The following is an 18804-nucleotide window of genomic DNA, read 5'->3' as shown; positions in this document are numbered from 1 at the left end:
ATATTTCAGGACAAATCTCTTTTTCCTCTTCGTCTCCCTTCTTTTCTGCAGTACTATTTTGGCAATCACAATCTACCAAGAGACAAGTTCCTAAAAGAACAGATGAAACTAGATGATGGCTGGATACCTTTAGAAGTAATGATCAAATTCAACAGGTAAAACAAAGTACAACTAATGTGGATAGAAAAGTAGTTTTTAGCTACTTATCTCTGTTTGTAGCCAAGTGTTCCTGGTGTTGTTTTAACACTGTTTTAACATCCGGCTTCAGCTTTGCCTGTGTATTTGTAATAACCTGTGTCTGCTTACTCAATAGGTTAAGTCGCCTTTCAAAAGATTTTAGTGTTATTGTAGAAGCACTAAGAAAATCCAAGACTGGTTTAATGGAAATAAATGAAGACAAAACTAAAATCAGAAGATCTCCAAATAAACCCCTTCCTGAATTAAATGACCAGTATAAGGCTGCAATTAAAAACAGATCTGTATATGTTGTAAGTAAATTTCTTCCTTTACTCTGTGCTGTTCTGTATGACTTTGACTGAAAGCCATCTGAGTAAAGCTTGAATTAACTCATACCAAATAGGTTGTAATTTCTGAGTCAGTTTGTGGAATATAATTGAAGCTCATTGCTATCTTGCAGAAAGGCTTTCCACTAGATGCTACTCTTGATGATATCAAAGAATGGCTTGAAGATAAAGGTCCAGTTGAAAACATTCAGATGAGGAGAACATTGCAGAAAACATTTAAGGTAACTCTTGCAATGAAGATTTAGACCTGGGGCAGGGATCCTCCCTGGACAGCATTCTGTTCAATTACTCTAACATTCAATGTGTCTTGCAATTTAACAGGGCTCAATATTTGCAGTTTTTGATAGTGTTGAATCTGCTAAGAAGTTCACAGAGATACCAAATCAAAAGTACAAAGACACAGAGCTGATAGTACTTTTCAAGTAAGTCCTCTTAACTGATATATGAACTAATAATGGTAAAGGGTGGATTTAGGCAAGAGCCTGGCTTGACCTGAGAAGTGTAAGTTTCTAAACTGTTGTACAGGTATTGATAGCTGTACCTGTTGGAGACTAGCACCTCAACTCGGAAAAATCATTTCAATGGTTTCTTGTCTACTGCTGTCTTATAAAGTAATTATAACAGAATACCCTAAATTATATTAACTTAGCTTATATTCAATTGAAGGGAGGAGTACTGTACAAAGAAGAATGAAGAAAGGAAACAAAACAAAGTAGAAGCAAAAGCAAGAGCTAAGCAGTAAGTCATTATCAACTGAAGTGCCTGATTTTGCTTGCCTGACCACACCTGAACTGACTCATACCTAATTTAACTTTTCTGCAGGGAAAAAGAAGAGAAACAGAAACAAGCAGCAGATGCTGAAATGGTATGGGTTTCTTTTCTTAAATCTCTATACCTGGAAACTATGCAATGCTTGCTTTTGTATGTATTTTCAATCCATGCACAACATGGTCCTGTACCTACGTTTTGTAAAGCTAACATGGGATATTCTTTTTGAAATTCTATAACATAGAGCACTTTCTAGAAAATCACTTCAGCTTTTCCAACTAACCTACAGTAAGACTGTTTTGTCATGATGTTTAATCTTATTTTCAATAGATTTATTTTGTTTGAAGGCTCATGTCCTAAATTTGAATTATTAGGCTTGTTTACTGGTTCAGATGTGATCCTGAAAGCACCGTTGAGATGACTGTTCTCTTGTAATATTTAAAGGATTCATTAAGAATTTAATCAGTATTATATTTTTTCTACCTGAGGTATCAGCCTTCAGAAAGCTGTTTTGTAGAATTTAAAGAGTGTAACTCTCTTATGGAAAAGAAGTCCTAAGTTCCACATAAGTGTATCCTAGTAAGCAAAGAAAATTCAAAAAAGGAGGGGGGACACACTGTGCAAGACTTGGACATCAGTATAACTAAGTTATATAGCAAAAATGCTAGAGTTACTGTAACTTCAGTTGCTTATTTATCATCATATTTAATAGTCTTAGGATTGAGGAGGAAAATATGAATGTTCAAGCTTGACTCTTCAATGAAAATGTAGGATCTTTTTTATTTCATTTAGAAGTCACTGGAAGAAAAGACAGGATGTCTTCTGAAGTTTTCTGGTGATCTAGATGACCAAACATGCAGAGAAGACCTCCATGCTGTATTTTCTGGTCATGGAGAAATCAAGTGGATATACTTTGTCAGAGGTGCAAAGGAGGTCAGTAGACTCTTAGACAAGGACTTAAGATCTCTGTCTTGAACTTCAAAGATGAATGATTAAATGTTTGTTTTCTTATGTAATCAAGTAAACTATTGTCTTGTGAAATTTCAGAATATTTACAGAATTAAATTATTTCCTTGAATTCTTTCAAAAGAACAGATAAAGTTTCCAGCCTTGTTAGTTGATAAGGACAAAACAGAATGTTTGTTAGGACAGCCTAAGGGCTTTGGTTTAGTCTAGACATGTTTTATGTCATGCAAAAGTAATGAATTTGCTGAGGTACTTAACAGGGTATGTTGTTCATCATTCTAGCTGAATGTTTTTGCAGTAAGACTCAAATGCAGATGCCACTCTTCTTTTTAAGGGAATTATCCTGTTTAAAGATATTGCCAAAGATGCTCTGGAAAAAGCCAAAACAGCACATAACGGAAACTTACAGCTTCGGAACAAGGATGTTGCATGGGAAGTGCTAGAAGGAGATGCAGAGAAAGAAGCTCTGAAAAAAATATTGGAAGATCAGCAAGAATTACTAAAACAGAAAACAAAAGGTCCTCCCTTCTTTTATGAATTTAAGCCTGTATAATGTCCTAGAATTGGCACTCCAAGTAGTGAATATATACTACAGACTGACTTAACGGTAAAGTATTCCTTTGAGCTTGCCCATTAAAAGAAAATAATACAAAGTTCCTGATCTTGTATCTCCACAGGGCGCAAAATTAAAGGAAAAGGAAGAGGAGGAAAAATACCTCAGGGTGCACAAAAAGGAAAAGTACAGTTTCAGGGCAAGAAAATTAAGTTTGATAATGAAGAAGAAGGTGGTGAAGATGATACTAAAACAGGTATGTCATTCTGTGCACTGGATGCAGCTTCTTTAGTACATAGAGCTACTTTCTAGAGAAGTACTCATGTTTCTTACAAGTGTTTCAGATTTGTCTCTGCACTGTAGTATTTCTGCCCTCGTGTCAGTATCAGTGAAGTAACTTTAAGAGTCTTGTGCTTGATTCCTTCCAGAACTGTCCAAAAAGCATACTTAGATAATTACTAGATAGGTAAGGCTTTACTGCAGGGCTGTACAAAGCATTCTGCATTGAAAGATGGTGGTTATCAGCTACTTTACACAACTGTACAGACCCAGTCTCTCGAGTGTTGGGGTTTTTTTCCCTTGAGGATATGAGAAGACTAATAGTTCTGTCTACCAGAATTTAGCTTGGAGAAGATCAAGAGCTAAGCTTCTGTTCATTGTATATGGCACCTGCTTAACTAAAATCCAGTGAAACCTCCTGGTAGATTGTATTCCTTTGTTTTCTTACCTGCCTTCCTGCTATGGAGTTATACTGGGATTTTAGAACATCTAAAAGCTTTAAGTCACAGTAATAAGTAAACCCTCTAATGTAGAAGTGGCTGTAGATAACTAGGACTCGTCCTTGAACTTACATGGTAGGGTTTGTTTTTTTCAGATTTCAGGTAATGCTTTCCTTTACCCTAAATGACCACATATTCAATCTTGCAGAACCAGCAAGTCCCAAGAAGAGACCACTAGAGGAAACGGAAAAAGAAGAACCTGCACCAAAACAACTGAAAACAGAAAATGGAGGTGGCGATTAGTAATACTAAAATAAATAAAAATTTAAAAAAATTAGCGGTTTTATTGTTCCATTTTCAATAGGTTTTAAAGACATGCCTCAGTTCAGGAGTTTCTTGGCAGAAAATCTAATGAAATCCACTTCAACGTCAACCTACAAGTAGAGAAAAGCTTCATTTTGTTGGGTTACAGCTTTCTTTTGTTTAAGAAGCATGCTTACTCCTAACATACAATCCTGGAAAACTTTTATATTTATAGTTTTGTTTATACTGTCAAATCCTCTCGATTTTTCTGGCATTTCATTCAAATGTAAAAGGTTTTGGACTTTGTAATGTTGTGCTTTTGTTGAACAGCAGCTGGCAATAAATTCAGAACTTAAAACTGCTTACTACTAAAGTCTGGTTAATGTAGTATAACACTGTAAATCTCAAGTAGCAAAGATAAAGGACAGACTTCACTATTTTAAGTTCAAGTCACCAAGAGCATAGGTACAGCTGAATAAAGCTTCTAGTCTTTACTACTCAGCATACCTAACAGTCTTCAAATATTGCTCAGTCTCCTCTCTACTTCCTCTATGGTAATGGAGGGGATACACATCTTCCAGGCCAGCATTCAGTACCCAGGAACGTGCCTCTGGGCTTAGGCTTAACCTTCCATACTTGAGTGTCCTGACTAGATTTTTAATTGTTGGATGAAGTCCACTGCTTCCTTCTGCTCCCGCCAGGATGGCTGAGCGATTTCACTGGCTGTAGCTATTTGCAATACTGGCTCTAGAGAGCACAGAACACTGAAACAATGCTGCAGCTGTAACAGTTCTGGCCTTCAGCATTTAGTTCAGTCTAATTACTGGTTGCAGATAGGATCAAGCAAATGGCTATTAGGAGTGAATCAAGGAGGCTACCCTTAGCTTATCACCTCTAGTTCCAGTGTTGGCTTTAATCTTTGTGTATAGCTTTGACTGGCATAATGATTCCTTTCATTGTTCAGCTACAAAATGTAATAACAGTAATGGAACCTGATGCTCTCAGAGTGAAGTCTCAACTGCTGTGAGCATTCCTCATCCAGTACATATGGCCCTAAAACTTGAATTTTCATAAGGAGAATTTATTTACCGCAGTATTTGCTCAGTTACGTTAGGTTTTATACTTACTGATTTCTTCTTATGGAACTTGTATGATGCTGGTAGGTCAAATCTAAGTTCTGTGAACAGTACAAAGAATACTTGTTAGACTAGTATGATGATTGGTCACTTAAACCCTACATCCATATACTTCTGTTTCCAATGCCCACCTCTGTTGTGGCCTGTTGTGATCAGTTTGGATATCTGGACCAGACGATGACTGAACATTTAAGCTGTCCAGATCAGGCAGCTAAAGTGGATGGCTGAAATGCAGTTGTGTAGTTGTACTTCTGCAACTTCATGTCTTAAGTTCCATGACTGCATAAAGCCTCCAGCTAGTGGTATTTAAGAATAAGGAAGATATTTACACAACTGCCAAAAATATTTAGGTGACTAAGGACAGGATGCTTTTTTGTGTGAGAACTGACCTGTGCTTTGCTTTTGTTTTTTGGCAACTGTCTCCTTTTGAAGCAGGAAGGGAGGTAACCTATCCCGAAGACAAAATCTAGTCCAGGAAGAAGCCTATTTCTGCACAGAGTACGTATTCCTCAAAGCTTTATTAAGTGCCTGCTTGTATTCTACCCAGGTAGCAAGATATGAAAAAACAAAAAGTCTGCTTAAAAAGAAAAAAGACCTGTGTCATTTCAGTGTTAAATCACAAGTAAATTTACCTCAGGCTGTTATGACTGGCTAGTAGTGTTATAGGTATTACCCACAAACAAAAGGTTGGGGTGTTTTTTTCCGCTAACAACAAACTAATATTACCTGCTATGACTTCCATCTTCACTTCCCATTCATCTGCTTTCTTTTGAATGTGCTGGAATATTAAATAGATATAGGTAAATTTGAAGCTACAGACATCATCATTAAATGCCAGCTATCTTGTTGTCTTCTTGTCTGGTTAATGCTTGCCGTACTAAAATGAAGGACTTACCTGCCGTGTTGAAGTTTTGTGAAGAGAATATACAGCTGTTTTTGCCATTTGCAGAGCAGTTTTCAGAAAAATCATATCAATTCCTAAAAGAATGATGGAATTATTAGCGCCGTTAAATGGAAGCTTAAATATTTGCTTCATTTTTTTCTGGAATAATATCTATTTGAGAAACAGCACTGAATACATTAGGGTACAGAAAGAATTTCTAAATCTTTCCCAATTGCTTTTGATAAAAATGCTAGGGATATGAAATAGCTAGTATTGTTTATTTCAAATCCAGTGACTGTTAGCTACAATGTTGAAGTTGTTAATCTGTACTTAGGAAGCTGATTCCTGATCAACAAAATGCTAGGTAGCTAGAATAGCTAGCTAACAAAGGGAGATGTTTCATTAAAAGCATTTCCCTTGCTATTTTGTTTGTAATAATTTCTAACTGATTCTCAGAATTACCAACCTTTATTATGCTTGGTACCAAACGGAGGGTTCATAATAACTGTGTCAAAAGCATCTGACATGCTACCAGATAAAGAACAGATGTCACACTGAACCATGTTGACGTTCGTGAGCTCAAAGTCCTCAATATTGCTATTAAATATTTCCAGAGCATCTGCATCTATGTCAAATCCCACACAGAATCTATTAAAAAAAAAGTGTCACATATTAGTCTCCTACAAACTAAAGCTTTGAAAGGGATTCTTGTACACAACTTGTTTTATCTAGGAAATGTAACAAGCATACATTATAAATTCAGTGCTGATAAAAATTCAAATGGTTCTGTTGCCATTTCTCAAATATAACTCTAATTTTGTTAAGGAAGTTTCATGGGTTTATTTAGTGCTTCAAGGGAAAGCAAATATTAAATATTCAGAATTCATGACAACTGTCCACCACTTTCACAGTAGGAATGGTTATTGACTCTCAGAACTTATTTAATAGCCTGATTATGCACCAGATTATATACTTAAAATGAGTGTAGTTCAGCATTGCTATGTTTTAATCTTACTTTCTACTGTTCTATGCCAGAAAAAAACATAACCAGAACATAGCATTAAATACTTACCCTGCTCCTAACATTGCACTTCCAATGCTGAGCATGCCACAGCCACATCCTAAATCTGCAATTGTTTTGTTTTCAATATCATCAAAAGTATTGTGAATTGTATAAAGCATACATGCTGGGGAAAAAATCCAAACAACAAAGATCAATAATATCAAATATACACCTGTTGAATCAAGGAAAGCTACACCTGCCTTCAGAAAATACTTAACTAAAGGTTTCTTGTAATGCAAAATTAAGCTGATATTCTCACTGCCTGTAATTCTCTTTTTCATTTATATGTGAAGAGTCAAAAACATTCTGATGAGTTGTAGAACTCTGGGTCTTTGCTGGAGAGATTACACATAGAGCTTTGAGTATTGTTTGTGGAAAAAGTATGCCTCTATGTTTGTTTGAGGAAAAACAATAGAAGGATGTAAAATATTGAAAAAATCACAATTAAGGTATGAAGGAGTGTCTCTATATACACTTTTATTGGTTTTATGTGTCATGAAATAAGTCCAAGTCAGCTTTCGCAGTTACAGATTAAGATGCTTCTATCACATTATCTTTTAAATCAGTTTATTTGATTTTTGGCTTGTACACCAATATACTTCTAAATAATTACATTCCTGTTGGATACAATTTCTTAACTACTTTTAATGTAAGGTCTTCAAAGGAGATAATGCAGTAGAAAAAACTTTTTTAATTAAAAATGCTGATGAACTAGCAAAAGAGACAACAGTGCTGTGGGTCACCTCTACCTGCGATGTGAGGTCTTGTTGGATACTGTTCAAGGAGTAGTTTTGGACTGTCAAAAGTATCGACTTCTTGAAGACAGCTTTCCAGTTCTTTCAGCTTTAATTTCTTCATGTTTATGGTTTAGCTAGAGGAAATAGCGTATAATCAGTTACAATAATATAAATAAACTACATATTATCTTAAATTATTTTATACTTAATATCCCCCAGTATTCCGCAGCATCTCCCGGTTGTTTCCATGAAGCTGTTCCCGGGATGCAGCTGGCGGCGCACCGATGACGGGGAACGAGCGCCGGACCGCGGCAGCCCCGCTCCCCACCGGCCCCCGAGGTTCCGCATCTACCGCCAGCGCCCGCCTGTCACCCAACCCTAAGCAAGGCAGGGACTGAGCCCCAGCGACCGCCACCAACCACCCGGTCCGCCCGCCCCACAGGTCCCTGCCCGCGGCCGCCCTCTCTCACCGCCGGCCCGCACACGGCCCCGCCGCCCGCTCACCGCGGCCCCGCCGGGCCGGGCCGCGCAACTTCCGCCGCACCGCCCCCGGCCCGCCCCTTCCCAGGCTGACGGGCACCTGAAGGGATGAAACGCAGCGGAACTTCTCCCTCTGTTTAATTAACAAGTGGGTGAGCTCCAGTGTCGTGTATTGTAAACACGGGACGTTTTATTGCAACCTCACGTGTCATCGCTGCTCGGTGCCTGCCACAGCCCGGTCTGCCAGGTCTGTCCCCCGGCGGTCCCGCTGCTGAGCGCCCCAAGCAACGGGACTTCTGCCCGGGCGGTGGGAAGGGCGGTCGTTGAAAGAAGAGTAACAGATTTGCCTACTTTTCCCATTTTTTTCCCCTTCCTGCGATCCTGCTGGGAGACACGCTGCACGCACCACACTCCCTGCCCTTAAGGAACCGCAACACAACACAAACCGCCGGCAGACAGGCAGCCATAGGGAGCAGCGGAGAGCCAGAAGAGAGGCAGCTGCCTTGGGGCCCGTTGCTGTCGGATAGGAGGTTACTCTCCTTTAGGGACAGATTTTTCTTCTGAAGTTTTCCATTGCACAGTTGAAAATCTGTTTATCGAGATTTAAAACCGCCGATCGGTGTGTGAGGCACGGTAACTCGCGTTCTCTCCCGGTAGGAGCGCGCAGGCAGCCGCATGGGATACGGAGGCGCAGGTCTGCGGACACCCCGGGGTGCGGGGCTGCTGCCGGAGCCCGGCGCTGCTCTGCGCTCCCAGTGGGGCCGCCTGATGGCAGCGAGCGCGGAACGGCCGGCCCGAAGCCTCAGAGGTGCCTCCCGCAGCTCCCGCAGTGCCCCGGCCCGCAAAGCTGCCACCGCCTCAGCCCGGCGGTACCCTACGGCCCGGACACGGCGACGGCAGCGCGGGGTCTCACGGCACCCGCTCCGCGGGAGGCGCGGCTCGGTAACAAACGGGCTCCGCTGCCGTCGGGGCCACCGGCCGGGCCAGCTGCGCCCTCCGCGCTCTCCGGGGCTGCCGAGCCCCCCTGTCCGGACACGAAGTTCGGGGCCGGCGGGTAGCACACACCGCGCGTGGGCGGCGCGGGGCGCGCACCTGCGCGCTGGGAGGGCGGCAGGAGGGCAGGGGCGGGGGAAGAGGAGGGTGGTGTCAGGGGAGGGGAGAGGCGGTGTCGGGAGGAGGGCGCGGGCGGCAGGCAGGGCGCCGGTGCCGCGGCTATCGCGAGAGGGCGGCGCCGCGGGGCGGGGAGCGGAGCGAGGGCGGCGGGGGGAGCGCGGAGCCGGAGCCCGGCGCGGCCGTAACGGCCCCTCGGTGTCCCGTCATGGCGGGGGCCGGCGCCGGCAGCCGGGACAAGCGGGCGACGGCGGCGCGGCTGAAGGCGGCGCTGGGCGGCGAGGGGGGCGCGGCGGCGGCGGCGGAGCTGCGGGCGCTGCTGGAGCGGGTGCTGGCCCCGGCGGCGGGCCCGGGCGGCGGCGAGGCGGCGGGCGAGGCGCTGGAGTGGTGCCGCTGCCTACTGTCGGGCGGGGAGCCCTGGGACAGCTTCGTGCAAGCCGTGCGGGCCTACGACCCGGCCACGCTGTGCGGCCTGGTGTGGACCGCCAACTTCGTGGCCTACCGGTGCCGGACGTGCGGCATCTCGCCCTGCATGAGCCTGTGCGCCGAGTGCTTCCACCAGGGCGAGCACGCCGGGCACGACTACAACATGTTCCGGAGCCAGGCGGGGGGCGCCTGCGACTGCGGCGACAGCAACGTCATGCGGGAGGCCGGGTGAGCGCAGGGCGGCCGCGGCGGGGCGGGCGGGCACCTGCCGGCGGGGGCGGCCCCGCGCGCGGCGGAGCCGTGCCCGGAGCCGCCCTGCGGGAGGGCGGTAAGGGGGGCACCTGCTGCCTCCTGGGCCGCCTCTCGCCCTCCCTGGCTGCGGGTCGGACCACGGCGGGCCGAGCGGGGGGTCCGCCCCGCCTTCCCTCCCGCCGGCCCCGGCCGCGGTTCGGCGAGGTGGCCTTGTTGATGTGTGTGCGCCTTTTTTAGGACGCTCACGCGAATCTCGTTGCCCTTGCACCGAGTGTCTGCCTCCAGGAAAGTTGATAAGGCGGAGTGCATGGGAGGCAGTACCTGTCAGCTTCCAGCTAGCAGCCTTGGCCTAGCACGGCCAGCCGTGGAGTGTGTCAAAATACTTTGGGACATCATGTGAGCAGATAAGCCAAAGTGAACAGATTGAGTAACAGGGAGCCATTTTTGTCTGATTTCCCAGTCTACAGTTCATCTTGCCACCTTAGCTTTAAATCGAGAAATTTGGTAATGCTTGGTTGAGTACAACAAAGGCAGGATTTTGTGGAAGTCAGAGGTCTTTCTTTTTCTGTAAGCATGCAGACCTACTGGAGGCAAGACTGAAGTGCCTGGTTAGAAGAAGAGGAATGTGGTACCTCATTAAACCCTCCTTTGTTCGCTTTGTACTCAATGGTAAAAGGAAAGATCAGTCAACCAGTTACTGGGTGAAGGTGATACCTAGCCAGTTAACTTCAGATTTCACAACTGAGTGTCTTTTTGGAGCTCCCTGTGTTCCTGTTCATTCACCAGAGAGCTAAACACTTTACTAAATGACACTTTAGAGTGCTTGACTGAGGCCTCTCTTCTAACTAGCTTTCTAGAATAGTCTCTGTCTTGACTGTTTTAGCTGGAGTGAGATGGCATGCTCTTGAATCCTGAGTTGTAGCACACCTAGCAGAAAACTTTAGGAACATATAGAAATATTAAAACATTTTCCTTATTTATTTTCTTGTTCAGATTTACAGTGTATAATTCTGTGTCACTCAATCAGCACCTTAAGATTCCTTCTATTTTTGCATTTCTGCTTAGAGATTTCATTAATTCTTCTTTTTTTCTGTTCTTTGAATGTTGTTGTCTTGGCTTCAGTTCTTTGTATCTGTAGTCACCATTCTCCTGCTCTAGGCCTTGAGGTGACTTCGTTCTTTGTTTCTTCCCCTTTTTCTTCCTTAGACTGTCTGCCGTCATAATTTATTCATTCTTCCTTGTTGATGGAATCTTTTCGTACTGATAGACTTCCTCCAGTGGAAGAATTTTTTTCCTTCTTTTGTTTTCATTAATCTTTGGTGGTTTTGAGTGGCTACTGCTGAAATTATTCTTTCTTCGTGGGTTCTTTTTCAACTTCTGGTGATTCTGTTTTCCTCAATATCACTGAAGTAACAGTTCCCCTTGATCTTGAGAAGTAGGAAAAAAATTTAATGTCACTTCTTCCACTGTTCATTGTGGAATAGACTTAGGGCTCCTCTTAGTGGCAGGATTTTAATAGAGCACAGACAAATTGAACTACTTTAGGGTGAATATTAAAAATATCTTCTGATACTGCTTTCATCCTGGAGTTTATAGCTTTCAGAGTTGACTTTTCATATTTTAAACAGTTTTCTTCTTGAAGAAAGATCGTTTAATAAAGAAGAAATAAAAAATACTTAAATTTGCAGTGTAAACAGATGTAAACCCTGAGGGAGTACGGATATTCTCCTTGTTTCTATTTACCCTACTTATTACCTTTGATGGTAGAATTTGAGAGTAAATTGTGTTGTGTGTGAAGTAGCTCTCTTCAGGAGTTTTGATCATTAAAAATAAAGAATTGCATGGTATTTGTTCAGAAACAACAGTTGGCATTGAACAGTAGATTTTCCAGTTCTCATGGACATATAAGGAGGACAATACAGGACAGCATATGGGGTGTCTGCATTTAACATAAGGTCACTTCTGCTTATGATGATAAGAATTGATGTTATTGCAGTTAAGTGAACTAGAAACTTTGTTTGCTGTGCAAGACAAAGTAAATTAAGCTTAAACCAATGTAAAAACATTGTGTGCAAACACACTCGGAGTTTTACCTATTGACTTGAATTACTTTAATGCAGCATGTTTAGATAAGGTGATTTAACTTTGTGTATACAAATCAACTGCACAATTACGAAGGTAATGCTTTGTCTGTTAAAGTTGGGAGGCCTTCATGGTAGACTCAGGAAACTGGAGTGTGTCTAGCCCGATATAACCTTGGCCACTACAGCCTAGGCTTCTATTAATAGCAAGGGAATCAAATGTGGAGCCTACTTATGAACTTTATCTACCATCTGTCTGCTCAGATAAAATTTTGTGTAGATACTGTATACGAATATTATAGTAACATATTTTGTTTCTCTTGGTTCTTGTTATCTGGTTTCCATGTTCAGAGTTTATTTATTTGGTGCATCTCAAAAAACACTTCTGAAGAAGTCTTAGTTAACTGCTCTGCTACAAAGGAAATCTCTCCAGTTTAGAATCTGGAGTATCATCTCATTTCCTTTAGGGTGGCTAATGTAAATCGAGAGATGGTTTGGTCTGGAGTAGGAGGATGTGTGTTTTAATCTTGTCCTACTAATTAAATATATAATTTGCTTTTCGGAGATAACTGAGTGTTAGTTTTTTGTTTCTGATAATTTTATAAAAAGAGGCTGGAATATAGCATAATAGATGGATGTTGATTTGCTTTAGGTACCTTGTGTAATACTCATTTGACTTAGAAAAATCAGATTGTCACAGTTTTGAACCTTTTGATTTTCATGCAGATTTCAGTGTTTTTGATGATTAAGTTAATTGCAGTTGATCTGATCTACTAGAATGTAAAGTAGACATTAGAAAATATCCAAGTTTGTAAATGTGACTGCTTCTTAAAGTATTAAAAACTCTAACTGTGGCAAGGTTGAATAGATTTTAAGATCCATTGATGTGTCAGTAGGTGAAAATAGTTCGTAGTTGTCTGCCACATGGTATCTAGCTATTTGCAAATGAAATTTAGCAGCTCCTTCAGAGATAATTAATAATGTTCTGAAGAAGGCAAAATCTTCAGTTCTAAAACATTCATAGTAGACATATGTTCATAGTTCAAGTGAGTTCATATGTTGGAGAAAGAACTCCATGCAGTTGGACAGGGGAAAATTCAGACTGGAGTGGTTTTGGTTGGTAGATGGTCTTGTGTTATAATGAAACGTGACAGTTTATGAAATGAGCTTGAAGAAAGCGCTATTCCATATGGTTATAATAAGAGCATAACTAGTCAATAATCTGTCATTGATGAGTACCATCCTGTTTCTATGGCTGTCTTGTTCTGATTCCCCTTTAAGTCTGGAGACAATAACTTGATATACTAGAGAGCCTCCACACTTGGGCTATTGCATTCCCCCGTGTCCTGTTTCAGAGTATGCCTCGCTGTGTGTTGACTTATTTGTTAAATTAATCATGTGGGAAGCAGATGTTTTAGTGCTGCATTACAGTGCAACAAGAATAATATCTCCATCAAGGGTTGCATATCCTGAAGGCCAAAAAGCCAGGTTAAGAATTTCATTAACCAGGCTTTTGCATTGATGTTTGCTGTGTATTTCATGGTAGCTATGGCAACCAATGGCTCCATTGACACAGAGTGTTGCCTTCTCTTATGACTTATATCAAAGGCACTAAGGCATTATCAATTTCCCCTTGCAACAGTGGGCTGTTTCTTTATCAAGTGAAAAGTCCTATAGTTATAAGAAAGGTAATTGTTGTAGTTGGATGGTGTATGCCCTGTGTTCAAAAGCACCTTCATGTACCCAGCTCTAAACTTTCTGCAGTCCTGTCTCTAATGATCCCTACTTATCTTTCAGTTTAGCTCTGTGTCTTAAGGGTGTGAATCAGTGTAGGTTTCATGGAGATCTGTTGGAGCTACACACTAGATCAGACTTCTCTCTCTCATATTTTTTTTTTCTTCATTATGTCTCCCTTGAGGACTCGTGTATCTGTTGGGTCTACTGTAATCCCTTATGAAAAAGCTGGACAATTCTCTTTACCTCCTCTTGCTGCCAAAAATGAGAAGTATATTCTTAGTTTCTAGCCTGCTTGGTTTTTTTCTGCTTTAATTTATTTAGAATTGGCTCTGTTTTTTCAGTGCATTAAAATGTTTGCACCTAGCAAGTATTACTGAATAATTTTAGTTAAATTTAAATTCTGAATTGTAGATACCTAAATTAATGATCCTTTGCCACTCTGTCCCCATATAATTCTTTCCCTTCTTCTGACTTGATTCCTTATCCGTTTTCAGAGATACTTCATGGCCTTGGCCTTGCTGTGCTGCTTGGGAGCTATGGGAGGTTATATTCTATTTCTTTTACTTTCTGTTGCTAAGTAAGGGTAAAGGACCATTTTCATATTCTAGACTTGTGAAAACTTTAACAAATAGAGTGACGATAAATGCAAGCTTTTTGTTGAGAAAGCTATTATTACTAGTTATCTTTGGATGCATTCTGTGCATGTTCATCAGGAAAAGCCTCTTTTATCATCTTGAATTGTATCAGTGTGATCCACTTAAGATCAAAGAAGTTAGATCTGCTTGTGGCTGAGTTCAGGGACATCCAGGTAATTTTACTGGCATGAAGTGGATTATGTGGTTATTTTATGGAGTGTCTTGCAACAGTGAATCACCTGTTTAGCATACATATAGCATGCTGCTGCTTCAGCTTGTCCCTTCCAGTGTGACTCTATCAAATTGTGGTGTTTAGCACTAGACAGGAAGGTTTCAGTTCTCCGGGACCCAGGCCAGGTTTGGTATTGCAGCCGCCAAGAGGGAAGGGTGCTCTTTTGGAACTTTCTTCAAGAAGTTCCCAAAATAGTTGCTTTATCAACAGGCTGAGACCATACAGGTAGCCAAGGAGTTTAGCCTCTGAGCTTTATGAAACTACATAAAAATATCTGTGTTTGGAATTGTTGAGCTGGTACAAATGGCATTTTTTAGGATCTCTGTCAACTCCATGCAGTTTTTCAGCCTTTGAAGTCTTTTGGGCTACCAAGGAAGGACTGAGGAGAAGTCTGAGATGTACTGGCTATTAGCTTGGCATGAGAGTCTGGATAAATCCATGGTCATGTAACTTCTGGTGGATGTGATCTTCAGAACAAAAACTCCCTCAATGATGATCCATATGCAAAGTACAGGAATTTGTACTGGGATTAACACTGACCACAGCATTTCAAGTTACTAGGCATTTATAGATAATTGATTCCCTCTGTCCTCCTTTATGTCTCCCCCACACATAAAGGTCAATATTTTGTATTGCTGCTGAGGATGCCACAGTAAAATTCAGTAGTTTTTGTAGTGCTTCGTGTTAGATTGTATCCTTGGAAAGCAAAAGAGATTTCAGATAAACATATAGATTAAGTCCATCATGTTATACAGTCAGCTCACAAACCTGCCTGACTTGATTTCTTTTAAGAATGTCTCTTAATTAGGACTACATCAACCTCTAAATTAGTTGCTGTATTCCAGATGGTTAACAGCCAAGTGCTAATTTTGTATTACTGCCTTTAGAGCTGTGGCCTGACTAGATGATGTGTACTTTATACATGCTTCTGGAATAATGTGCAGTCGTTTGAAAGTCATCAATAAGATACTCAAATGTATCAGTATACAGAATTATAAATATTTAGAAGCCTGAAATATTGCTGTGTTAGTTACTGAACAAACTTGAAATAAATGGTGGTTTTACCCAAAGATTTTGCTGATAGGGCCAGTCTGATTTGAAAAATGCAACAGTATGTGAAGGCTGAGCTCACAAGATATGACAACTGTGTATCTTGCCTTGCCCGAAAATGGCTTATTTATTGTGTGACTTGTCTATCGCTTTGTTATTTGCCTTGGTATATATTCAGTTTAAGAAGAGATAGTGTTTTAGGGGTCTCTGAAACAGTGTTGTTTAGATTTGGGCTAACCAGTGTTGATTTTCAGTTCCTTTGCTTTGATCCCACCAACTTCTAAAGCTCCTTTTGTGAACCTATCAGCCAAGTTTGCTATGTAAGGGTGGAGTTATTTGTCTGCTATGTATCTGACCTATATAGAGCTGTCAATGGATTTTTTGGCAATGGAACAAACATGATTTTGGGTGTATGTTTAGGGAACACATTTCTAAAGAACTATTGTCTTTTCGATCTTTCTTAATGACAGTGTAGGTTGATTCAGATTTTAGACCATGCTTCCTTATCACTTGTAGAATATAAGGAATTTTATATTAAAAAAATCCTGGAATGGTATCTGACAACTGCAGGTGATTTTAAATAACAGTATTTTCGTGCCCTCCTCTGTAGACGGTTCTGGTAGCAAGCTTTGAAAACAATAGGATGACTTTTCTTTACATTGAGTTAATAGCTATTACAGTAACAAGGACTAAATAATAAACTGAGTTGCCTTCATCAGGATGCACCTCTTTGTTTCTGCACAGTACCTGCACTGATAATAGCTCTGGCTTGGAAAACACAGACATTTAACTTTCTAAGAAAACTGCAAATTACTTTTATATGCACCTTGTCTGTTGGAGGCCTGACCAAAGTGGTATCTTCAACTTAAGTTGATATCTTTTACTAAAATTCTCAGATCTTACTCAAATCCTGAAGAAATGAAGGTTGTTTTTACGTTTGTCTAGCACCGTGCAGTCACTTAGAACTTTATCAGATGAAGTATTTGGGTCAAGATACTACATGCCATATGTTTGACCTTTTTAAATTTTCTTGGGAAAATTTTCTTGGCCAGAAAGTTTTTTTGTTAACTCTATTTTAAAAACTTGATTTTTGTTCTTTAAATAGAAGATGTACTGTCTACGTACTTTAAGGTAGATAATTGATGGGACTCTGAAAGCAACTGGTCAGGGAGACTGTATGTGAACTTACAATGGTTTGGGAAGATGGAGGGCCAAGCAAACATAACTCTAATGAAGGCTCTGGACAAAATATTCTATTTGCTGATCTACTTGTCTCTCAGACCTACTTCTGAAGTCAACTGGGAATTCTGCTTTGTGAATGCTATGTAAGACTAAGAACTCTGAAAAATCAGATCCTAAAAATATTTGTTAAGCATCCGGAATTAGAATGTAGCTTGTATCTTAATTCTTCTATCTTTACGTCCATGTTTGAGGATGTGTGTGTGTTGGAAGATGATACCTTTAGACTCCACTTCAAAAGAATTTTGAATGTAAATATTCTTCTTGTGTGCTTTTTTAAATGTTAACTTTTATAAAGATTACTTTTTAAAGTTGAGTTTTAAGAGTGTTCTTGTCAATGCCTTCTTCAATACAGTGAAATACTAAATTTAACGGGTCCTTTAAGTACTGTTTTTTTCTCAACTGAAAAGGCTGCAGTTCCTGTTGAAGACTGTATTTTTACATGCAAATGGATAAATTAAGATAATTTAAAGAATCTTTATATTGCCATTAACAGGATAACTGAGGCCCTTTTAACTTGTAAGGGCTTCACTTTACAATCATTGTGATGTTTGAAAAACCTGTACCAAAGAGAGTGAGTATTATCTTTGTAAGTTAACTACCTGTGTGTCTGTTACTGTACAAATATATTTCAAATTGTGTTTAGATTGAGGCTTTTCGATCAGACTAGGTAAATGTAAGCTGTACTTAGATGCAATTATGGTGCAGTAATTATATTCCAGAGCATTCACCCTTTCTCTGAAGATAATATTTTTGCAGCAGAAGATTGTGTTCCTCTCTTGAATTGTTCTATTGTCTGTCAGAATGCTCAAAGTTAACAACTTTGTGGGTCCATTCAAACACAGGCTCAGCTTCAGCTCTCAGAAGTCCATTCCTTCTCATTCTCACTCTGTTTTTCCTTTAAAAAGACCTTATGATTGAAACTGCCAAATCTCCTGTTTCTGATTGATAGTGGGTACCTGTATACTTACGAAACTCGCAGTTTTATCTACTATACAAGATATTTACGTCTGAGGGCTAACAGAGAATAATAGAAACGCTATTCTGCTGAGCAGCTTTCCCTGCTTTTCCTTTGCACTGGAGTGCTTGCTTTGCTCAGTGTAGCTCTGAGCACCAAGGGAGCTTCTGGTGACTCACTGCCTCTCTTCCTGCTGTTCTGCAAGGATTGGAATACCTTCTAAGAGTCTAATCTGTGATTTCTAGCCTCCTACACTGGCTAACCAGCTTTGTAGTGAAGGATTAAAGCCTGGAAAGAGGTCCTTTAAAGGTGTTCTTGTTTGTTTTTTCTAGAGATGCCATTAATTCTTCTGCTGTGTTTTGTTGTCCTCCACCACTGACTCTAGTGTCTCTGCTTTGGAGATTTTCTCGTTGGAAGGATTAGTCTGACGTCTTTTCAGTTGGCTTTGCTTTTTGTCAGAGTCCCTAATAGCAGAAATGTGAGTATTCGGCTTTGTCTATGAACTCCTCCATAGCTTGCAGCTTTCATATAGAGTGGAAGAGCTGTCATTCCTTGGGCCTTGAAGTCAGTACCACATTGATTCACTTTTGGAAGCCTGTTTGACTGCTGAAAGGAATTTAACTAATGAAATTTAATTACTAGGGTGTGTGGGGGAAACATGCTAAACTTAATAGGAACAGTAGGTTCATTTCTCTGCATTTCTTCAGTTACCATTGTGTTTGCTGTTATTAGGGACAGTGGATTCACGTAAAGCATATAAAAGCCTTTTTTAATCAAGGTAATTTTCTAATCCTGTTTATTCAAGTTTTGTTTTGAATTAATTTCTGAATTAAGATTTGTTTCAATATGTGAACTGCAAAAGCAGAAAAAAAATTTAAAAACTCTACCATTATGTAAAGAATGAAAAAATCAGTTCATAAGAGCTCTGAGAGGCAATTGTAGCACTCAATAT

The 18804-nt window shown here is 40.8% G+C and overlaps 3 protein-coding genes across 12 annotated transcripts in view; 2 read left to right on the top strand and 1 right to left on the bottom strand.

Annotated features, from left to right (window-relative positions):
• The window catches only part of SSB (Sjogren syndrome antigen B), a 30003-nt gene extending 25804 nt beyond the window's left edge, over positions 1-4199 (top strand). For 4 of the 7 annotated variants that reach the window (XM_017835335.1, XM_017835320.1, XM_017835326.1 and 1 more), the window contains 10 exons: positions 52-155; positions 314-488; positions 638-745; positions 846-946; positions 1191-1262; positions 1347-1389; positions 2085-2225; positions 2593-2776; positions 2936-3067; positions 3739-4199. In XM_017835335.1, the coding sequence (XP_017690824.1) occupies positions 52-155; positions 314-488; positions 638-745; positions 846-946; positions 1191-1262; positions 1347-1389; positions 2085-2225; positions 2593-2776; positions 2936-3067; positions 3739-3833 (1155 nt within the window). In that variant the 3' untranslated portion in view covers positions 3834-4199. The remainder of the gene's footprint in view (positions 1-51; positions 156-313; positions 489-637; positions 746-845; positions 947-1190; positions 1263-1346; positions 1390-2084; positions 2226-2592; positions 2777-2935; positions 3068-3738) is intronic. The other 3 variants (XM_017835369.1, XM_017835359.1, XM_017835341.1) reach the window with 2 other exon arrangements.
• Positions 3855-9841, bottom strand: METTL5 (methyltransferase like 5). 4 transcript variants are annotated; one of them, XM_017835462.1, is made up of 8 exons: positions 9745-9841; positions 7665-7786; positions 6925-7039; positions 6319-6500; positions 5865-5947; positions 5696-5747; positions 4961-5010; positions 3855-3964 (listed from the first exon to the last, which is right to left on the bottom strand). In XM_017835462.1, the coding sequence occupies exons 2-8, from the start codon at positions 7771-7773 to the stop codon at positions 3911-3913; spliced, it is 645 nt and encodes a 214-aa protein (XP_017690951.1). In that variant the 5' UTR covers positions 7774-7786; positions 9745-9841; the 3' UTR covers positions 3855-3910. The 4 variants fall into 4 exon arrangements, with proteins under 4 accessions (XP_017690951.1, XP_017690957.1, XP_017690943.1 ...); XM_017835468.1 differs by lacking the exon at positions 9745-9841 and adding an exon at positions 8775-8794; XM_017835454.1 differs by lacking the exon at positions 9745-9841 and adding an exon at positions 8484-8733.
• UBR3 (ubiquitin protein ligase E3 component n-recognin 3 (putative)) overlaps positions 9451-18804 on the top strand; it is a 102956-nt gene continuing 93602 nt past the window's right edge. The window contains exon 1 of the mRNA XM_017835493.1: positions 9451-9896. Within this exon, the coding sequence (XP_017690982.1) occupies positions 9451-9896 (446 nt within the window). The remainder of the gene's footprint in view (positions 9897-18804) is intronic.

The sequence above is a fragment of the Lepidothrix coronata genome, unplaced genomic scaffold (assembly GCF_001604755.1).
Source record: "Lepidothrix coronata isolate B3197 unplaced genomic scaffold, Lepidothrix_coronata-1.0 Scaffold7, whole genome shotgun sequence".
In the NCBI taxonomy this organism is placed as follows: Eukaryota; Metazoa; Chordata; class Aves; order Passeriformes; family Pipridae; genus Lepidothrix; species Lepidothrix coronata.
The sequence above is the reverse complement of the archived record's forward strand: the minus strand, read 5'-3'. Positions and strand labels throughout refer to the sequence as shown.

Excerpts from the sequence above, each read along its gene's own strand:
- METTL5 (XM_017835462.1), bottom strand. The coding sequence starts at position 7,773 with ATGAAGAAATTAAAGCTGAAAGAACTGGAAAGCTGTCTTCAAGAAGTC. Across the intron at positions 5,948-6,318 it reads TGGTACCAAGCATAATAAAG|GAATTGATATGATTTTTCTG; the intron begins GTTGGTAATTCT and ends TCATTCTTTTAG. Across the intron at positions 5,748-5,864 it reads ACAAAACTTCAACACGGCAG|CACATTCAAAAGAAAGCAGA; the intron begins GTAAGTCCTTCA and ends TTAATATTCCAG.